The sequence below is a fragment of the Thunnus maccoyii genome, chromosome 10, assembly GCF_910596095.1.
Source record: "Thunnus maccoyii chromosome 10, fThuMac1.1, whole genome shotgun sequence".
NCBI classification, from domain to species: Eukaryota; Metazoa; Chordata; class Actinopteri; order Scombriformes; family Scombridae; genus Thunnus; species Thunnus maccoyii.
The window spans coordinates 715,663-724,174 of record NC_056542.1 but is presented as its reverse complement, the minus strand read 5'-3'; the positions used below and the strand labels follow the sequence as shown (position 1 = coordinate 724,174).

The following is an 8,512-nucleotide window of genomic DNA, read 5'->3' as shown; positions in this document are numbered from 1 at the left end:
AAATGTGTCACATTTTGATCCAGAATTGTTGCTGTTGAAGAGTTTGAACATGTGGACTCAGTATTGATCCCTGCAGGGAACCGATCAGTAGAGAGAACCCAGAGTTTCCAGTTTGATGGACATGTTGGTTAAAGTCTTGTTAGTAACAGGAAATTTAAAATGCGGCTGCTCGTCTCAGCCTCCGTGTGTCTCAACAGTTTCCTTCTCGGTTTGTTTTATTCAACAGTTCAGGGGTCCGTTTCACAAAGCAGGTTCAACAAACTCTGAGTCTAATCCTGAACTCTGAGTTGATCTACTCTGAGATAAGAAACTCAGAGTTTCCCTCATTTCAGGGTTAACAGACTCTGAGTTTTCACTAAACCTGCTTTGTGGAACGGAATCCAGATCCATGAAAAGGTGAAACTGTTTCACAATGAAAGGCAATGATTAGAGAAAAGCCACAATGATGTCTTTTCTTCTTCTGTTGTTTCTTATTAATCATCTTGTGACCCTGTTTGGGGTCCTGACCCTCATGTTGGGAAACACTGCAGTAAACTATAAGAGTGTGTTGGTACACAGTCTGTGTGAGAACCTGCAGGTTTTATTTTTGCTCAGTTCCTGTTTGATTGAAACACAATCACCTGCTGAGCTCTGATTGGACGCCTGCAGATCACCTGTCTGTCTGTTTGTTTATCTCTCAGCCAACAGTCAATCAGCTCTTATTGTGACAGAGACTTCCTGTCTGTCTCAGTTGATGAAAGTCCGCAGATAAGAGTCTCGTTAAAGCACAAAGACTGAGCCTGAGGCGTAACCATGGTAACTGACTCACAGTGGCTAACGAGGAGTCACTTGACGATGACTCAGACAGAAGCTGGACAAATTCACCTGTTCAGGTTTAATTCACTGATGACCTCATCAACACTTAATGATTTCATGCATGCCAATCAACAGCTAATAATCAGCTGATTGAACCAATCAGAGCAGCGACAGATGGAAAACATGTAAGTCACTGACTGATTCCATCATCTATGCATATTAAAAACACGTCTGTGTCAATCTGATGTTTCTGGACTTATAGCTCCTCCTCCAGACACGATGAACATCACATTTATTATTCTCTCTTCTTGATGAAGCTCAGTTAGCAGTTTCCCTCTGCCTCCGGTCTTTGTGCTAAGCTAGGCTAAACCTGACCTGGACTCAGAGGTGAAACTGAAACATCTGACACATGTGAGAAGAACCACAACAAGGTTTATAGAAATGTTGAACTGTTCCTTTAAATCTGCAGCACTTCCAGTTTAAAAAACATCATTCATAACATCACTCTTCTTCTTCTCTGCAGGATGTCAGGTAACTGGTCCGTCTTGAGGCTGTCATCACTGGCCCCACCCACCAGCTCTGTAGCCCTGCCCCCTCCCAACAACTCCCACTTCCCCCCGCTGACGGACTGGGAGGCTCCCAGCTTCACCCGGGCCGCTCAGTTCCGTGTCGGCGCCACCTTGGTGCTCTTCCTGTTTGCCGCCTGCAGTAACCTCGCCCTATTGGCTAGTGTGTGGCGTGGCCGTGGGCGGCGGCTGGCGTCTCACCTGCGTCCGCTGATCCTGAGCCTGGCATCAGCCGACCTGATGATGACGTTTGTGGTGATGCCTCTGGATGCGGTGTGGAACGTGACGGTTCAGTGGTACGGAGGCGACGCCCTCTGTAAGCTGCTCTGCTTCCTGAAGCTGTTCGCCATGCATGCCTCTGCCTTCATCCTCGTCGTCATCAGCCTCGACCGCCAGCACGCCATCCTTCACCCACTGGACGCTCTGAGCGCACACTGCAGGAACCGACGCATGCTGCTGCTGGCCTGGAGCCTCAGCCTGCTGCTCGCATCACCACAGGTACATCACCATAGGTACATCACCACAGGTACATCACCACAGGTACATCACCACAGGTACATCACCACAGATACATCACCACAGGTACATCACCACAGGTACATCACTACAGGTACATCACCACAGGTACATCACCACAGGTACATCACCACAGATACATCACCACAGGTACATCACCACAGGTACATCACCATAGGTACATCACCACAGATACATCACCATAGGTACATCACTACAGGCACATCACCACAGATACATCACCATAGGTACATCACCACAGGTACATCACTACAGGTACATCACCACAGGTACATCACCACAGCTACATCACTACAGGTACATCACCACAGGTACATCACCACAGGTCACCACAGGTACATCACCACAGGTACATCACCACAGGTCACCACAGGTACATCACCACAGGTACATCACCACAGGTACATCACCATAGGTACATCACCACAGATACATCACCACAGGTACATCACCACAGGTACATCACCATAGGCACATCACCACAGATACATCACCATAGGTACATCACTACAGGTACATCACCATAGGTACATCACCACAGGTACATCACCACAGGTACATCACCACAAGTACATCACTACAGGTACATCACCACAGGTACATCACCACAGGTCACCACAGGTACATCACCACAGGTACATCACCACAGGTACATCACCACAGGTACATCACTACAGGTACATCACCATAGGTACATCACCACAGGTACATCACCACAGGTACATCACTACAGGTACATCACCATAGGTACATCACTACAGGTACATCACCACAGGTACATCACCACAGGTCACCACAGGTACATCACTACAGGTACATCACCACAGGTACATCACCACAGGTACATCACTACAGGTACATCACCATAGGTACATCACCACAGGTACATCACCACAGGTACATCACTACAGGTACATCACCATAGGTACATCACTACAGGTACATCACCACAGGTACATCACTACAGGTACATCACCACAGTTACATCACTACAGGTACATCACCACAGTTACATCACCACAGGTACATCACTACAGGTACATCACCATAGGTACATCACTACAGGTACATCACTACAGGTACATCACCACAGTTACATCACCACAGGTACATCACCACAGTTACATCACCACAGGTACATCACTACAGGTACATCACCATAGGTACATCACCACAGGTACATCACTACAGGTACATCACCACAGTTACATCACTACAGGTACATCACCACAGGTACATCACCACAGTTACATCACTACAGGTACATCACCACAGGTACATCACTACAGGTACATCACCACAGGTACATCACCACAGTTACATCACTACAGGTACATCACCACAGTTACATCACTACAGGTACATCACCACAGGTACATCACCACAGTTACATCACTACAGGTACATCACCACAGGTACATCACTACAGGTACATCACCACAGGTACATCACCATAGGTACATCACTACAGGTACATCACCACAGGTACATCACCACAGTTACATCACTACAGGTACATCACCACAGGTACATCACCACAGGTACATCACTACAGGTACATCACCACAGGTACATCACTACAGGTACATCACCACAGGTACATCACCACAGTTACATCACTACAGGTACATCACCACGGTTACATCACCACAGGTAAATCAGGGACTGCAGATGGAAATTAGCTAACAACTAAATCTGGCATAAATCATCTCTTCTCAATTTGAGATTCATTTTTTTTGATACATGGTCCTTGTTTAATAAAGACTCATAATAATAATCACTGCAGGTGCACATCACTTTGTATTTGTATTTAGCATGTTGAACATGTAAATGTGTCCGTGTTGTGAGAGTTCAGTTTTCTCCACACGTCTCAGACGTGTTTGTTACATGTGTCTGTGTAAACTGAAGAATCGTGTTCAGGTTGGAATCTTCTTCTGTGCAGAAGCACATTTTGATCACAAAAGAAAAAAACTGGAGGCCTTATTTTTTCTTTGGTGAACACAATGTGCTTCCATAGATCTGCTTCCTCACGGCTGCTGAATGTTTCATGCAGCTGCTGCAGAATATTGAACACGAGCTTCACTCTGTGTTTAATATTAATATTTATGATATGATGATGTGGAACCTGCTGATTTGATCTGAAGGACAAACTGAGGTTGGACTGAAGGAACTGAACGTCCTTCTATCTGATTATACTGAAGGTCACAGATCATTATGTCCATTATCAGTTTGCACCAGTTATCAGTCTGATTAAATTATTAATCATTTATATTTTTATAAGTTAAGTTATTTAAGTTGTTTTGTTGATCTTCAGCTCAGCAGCTCAGAACCTGCAGAACCCTCTGACAGGTAAATCCCTGCAGGAATGTTGTGGTTTGGAGATTAAATGTGTGAAGCCTCCTGCTGTTAGCTCGGGCTAACTGATCCCCTTGGTTTCTATAAGGAATGCTAACAACGCTAAGAAGCCAGCAGAACAGATCAGAGGTCTCTGATGTTTTCCAAACACAGATCACGTCTGACATCCAATCAGAAGCTGAGATCTACTGATCAGAAACACAAGAGATTAAAGCCCACAGTGGGCCAATCATTCAACATTATTGATTATCAACCTTCAGTAAGATATAATGTGATAATCAGATTGTTTTATCAGTTCACATAAATCTGATGTCAAAAAAACAGCCACTGAAAACTGATTTTATTCTGCATGTATCAACAGTTAACAGGTGTAATCAATAACAGTTGATCGCTGCATTAAACATTAGTTCAATTATTTTGTGATTTTGCAAACATTTAGCATTTCATCACATAAATGTTATGTGATGAAATGTTGATTACATATCACAGTCAACATCATTTACAAACAAAAATAAATGTTCGAGAAAAACGTAAACAAATAAATGCACATACGGAGACTCATAAACATATTTACAGTGCAGATGTTTAAAAGAAAAGTTATTTATGAAACAAAACTTCAGCTTTTTCTTGTTTTACTAACTTTCCATGTTAGAAACATTTATTTTGTGATTAAAACAGGATCATTTGATGTTAAGTAATAAAATATGTCAGAAGAAGAAACTCTTTAAAACTGATCTGATATGTTTTAGTCATTGTGACATAAACAGAGACCTGACCTGGAGTTTACCTGTCCTCAGGTGAGTCTCTGACGTCTGTCTCTCCCTGCAGCTGTTTATCTTCCGGGCGATCCGGGCGCACGGCGTTGACTTCACCCAGTGCGCGACTCACGGCAGCTTCAGCCGCCGCTGGCAGGAAACTCTCTACAACATGTTCCACTTCATCACGCTGTACATCGTCCCGCTACTGGTGATGAGCTGCTGCTACAGCCGCATCCTGCTGCACATCAACCAGCAGCACCTGCAGAACAAAGGTAACACACCTGTACACCTGCACAACAGGGATAACACACCTGTACACCTGCACAACAAACGTAACACACCTGTACACCTGCACAACAAACGTAACACACCTGTACACCTGCACAACAGGGATAACACACCTGTACACCTGCACAACAAAGGTAACACACCTGTACACCTGCACAACAGGGATAACACACCTGTACACCTGCACAACAAACGTAACACACTTGTACACCTGCACAACAAAGGTAACACACCTGTTCACCTGCACAATAGGGATAACACACCTGCAGAACAAAGGTAACACACCTGTACACCTGCACAACAAACGTAACACACCTGTACACCTGCACAACAGGGATAACACACCTGTACACCTGCACAACAAAGGTAACACACCTGTACACCTGCACAACAGGGATAACACACCTGTACACCTGCACAACAAACGTAACACACTTGTACACCTGCACAACAAAGGTAACACACCTGTTCACCTGCACAATAGGGATAACACACCTGCAGAACAAAGGTAACACACCTGTACACCTGCACAACAAACGTAACACACCTGTACACCTGCACAACAAACGTAACACACTTGTACAACTGCACAACAAAGGTAACACACCTGTTCACCTGCAGAACAAAGGTAACACACCTGTACACCTGCACAACAAACGTAACACACCTGTACACCTGCACAACAAACGTAACACACCTGTACACCTGCACAACAAAGGTAACACACCTGTACACCTGCACAACAAACGTAACACACCTGTACACCTGCACAACAAACGTAACACACCTGTACACCTGCACAACAGAAGTAACACACCTGTACACCTGCACAACAAAGGTAACACACCTGTACACCTGCACAACAAACGTAACACACCTGTACACCTGCACAACAAACGTAGCACACTTGTACACCTGCACAACAAAGGTAACACACCTGTACACCTGCACAACAAACGTAACACACCTGTACACCTGCACAACAAACGTAACACACCTGTACACCTGCAAAACAAACGTAACACACCTGTACACCTGCACAACAAACGTAACACACCTGTACACCTGCACAACAAACGTAACACACCTGTACACCTGCACAACAGAAGTAACACACATCTGCACACCATCGACTGCCAAACAGGCATCTGGAGTGAACAGATGTGTCAGTGTGGTGCAGTGTGACATCACGGTGTGATAACAGCCCCTCCTCTCTCAGCAGGTGAGTCGTACCTGCGGCGCAGCGGCACTGACATCATCCCGAAGGCTCGGATGAAGACTCTGAAGATGACGGTGGTCATCGTGCTGTCCTTCGTGGTGTGCTGGACTCCGTACTACCTGCTGGGGATCTGGTACTGGTTCCAGCCTGATATGCTGCGCGTCACACCTGAGTACGTCCACCACGCCCTCTTCGTGTTCGGGAACCTGAACACCTGCTGCGACCCCGTCATCTACGGCTTCTACACGCCGTCCTTCAGGGCCGACCTCGCCGCCTGCTGCCGGAGGACGAGGAGGGACGCCGACGCCTCTCCACGCTCTCTGGACCGACTGTCCGCCCGACAGTGTCCTCACAGCGGGGAGAACGAGTCGGACCCCGCCACCAACAACCAGGCTGCCGGAGACTAACCAATCAGAGGACGGGAGTTCAATGATGTCACTGTCTGTATCTGAACACTGTGAGTCTGAAAACCTGAACCAGACTCCATCAGCTGCAGGTGGATCAGGACTCTGGAGTCTCTCTGCTCCCTGTTGGCAAAAGTCGCTCACTGCAGCTTTAAATCTGTCGATAACATCTGTTAATGATTCTGCTTTTAAAAGAATCAAATCAATTAAAGTGTATATTTGTAAAATTATGTTTTATTCCTGTTCTTTGCTCACTGTCTCATCACCCTGAATCCTCTACACGCTGAGCTCTGATTGGTCAGTTATTCTCTCATATGTTCATATTGAATTGTGAAGTTTACGGTGATGTTCAGCTTTCAGTTGATTGCAGAAAAGAAACACTGAAGAAGAACCATGATGATGTCACAGATGTGATGATGTCACAGATGTGATGATGTCACAGATGTGATGATGTCACAGATATGATGATGTAAACATACTGACTTGCGTCGACACTAAGAGCCAATCAGCAGCTGCTACTGTGATGATTCTGAGCTGAATGACCGTCAGCAAGATGATTGATTAATTGGAAACTGATCATCTTCGGTCTCGTTGGTTTCTAGATATTCAGGTTCGTCTCTTCTCTTTAAAGCTCTTCAGTCTTATTTCTCTTTCTGTGTTTAATCATCATTCTTTTTATTATTATTTCTATGTTGTATGTTCGTCGCATTTTCTGTGTTTGTTCTGTTTTCTAACTTGTTTACGACGACGTTTTGATATTTACTGTAAATTCTTCTTGTAAAACCATTAAAACAAATGAACTGAACACGTCAGAATCAAATCCTGATTATTACAGTCTGAACATGTTGAACATCTGGTCATAAAGCTGTTATTAAATGTTAAATCCTGATGACTTCATGAGCAGAATCAACAGAACAAAGAACTGATCACACCATCGATATTAATCAAGTGGACAGAGCAGAGCTGCATGTAGCACCTGCAGGGACGTGGCGGTGGATGCGGTCTGTGGTGGATCATCGTCCCAGTTATCCCACTGACCGACTGGTGGCAGCAACACACCAAGAAACATTACAGGTAATGATGATAAAGGCAGAGAAGAAGAAGGCTGTCAGCAGGTAAACAACGTAAACGATGCAGAATTTAAAGTGTTTGAATGTTTCATGAGGACAGAAATTAATTCAACATGTTTGTTAGTTTAAATGAGAATGTTCAGCTTTAAATGACTTCATGATGATTAAAAGTTATAATTATCAATCATCCCGCTGAGACGTTTCTGCTGACGAGGAGGTTTGTTGGAGATTAAAGACGGTTGAATTGTTTTCAGTTCCTTCACTACGAGGAAATACAAACATTTTATTTAAACAGGAAGTGAGCTGCTGTCATACATGTTCGATATGTTTCAATCATAGACTGTATAAAAACATGGACGTAGTTACCGTGACGACACTCGTTGGTTTCTGAAGAGCGGTTTTGAAGCTCAAAGCGAGCCGCTCCAGCCGTCGCCATCTTGGCAGTACGTGACGCTGCCTAACTCCCAGCCAATCAAAAATGGGCAAAGAGGCGGGGCTGAACGGCTGAAACAAGCCACCT

At 44.8% G+C, this 8,512-nt stretch overlaps 1 protein-coding gene across 1 annotated transcript; it reads left to right on the top strand.

Annotated features, from left to right (window-relative positions):
* The first annotated feature begins 671 nt into the window (after nt 1–671).
* LOC121904908 (gonadotropin-releasing hormone II receptor-like) lies at nt 672–7,619 on the top strand. The gene is made up of 4 exons (XM_042422702.1): nt 672–980; nt 1,319–1,859; nt 5,082–5,283; nt 6,522–7,619. The coding sequence occupies exons 1-4, from the start codon at nt 970–972 to the stop codon at nt 6,923–6,925; spliced, it is 1,158 nt and encodes a 385-aa protein (XP_042278636.1). The 5' UTR covers nt 672–969; the 3' UTR covers nt 6,926–7,619.
* Nucleotides 7,620–8,512: the final 893 nt, after the last annotated feature.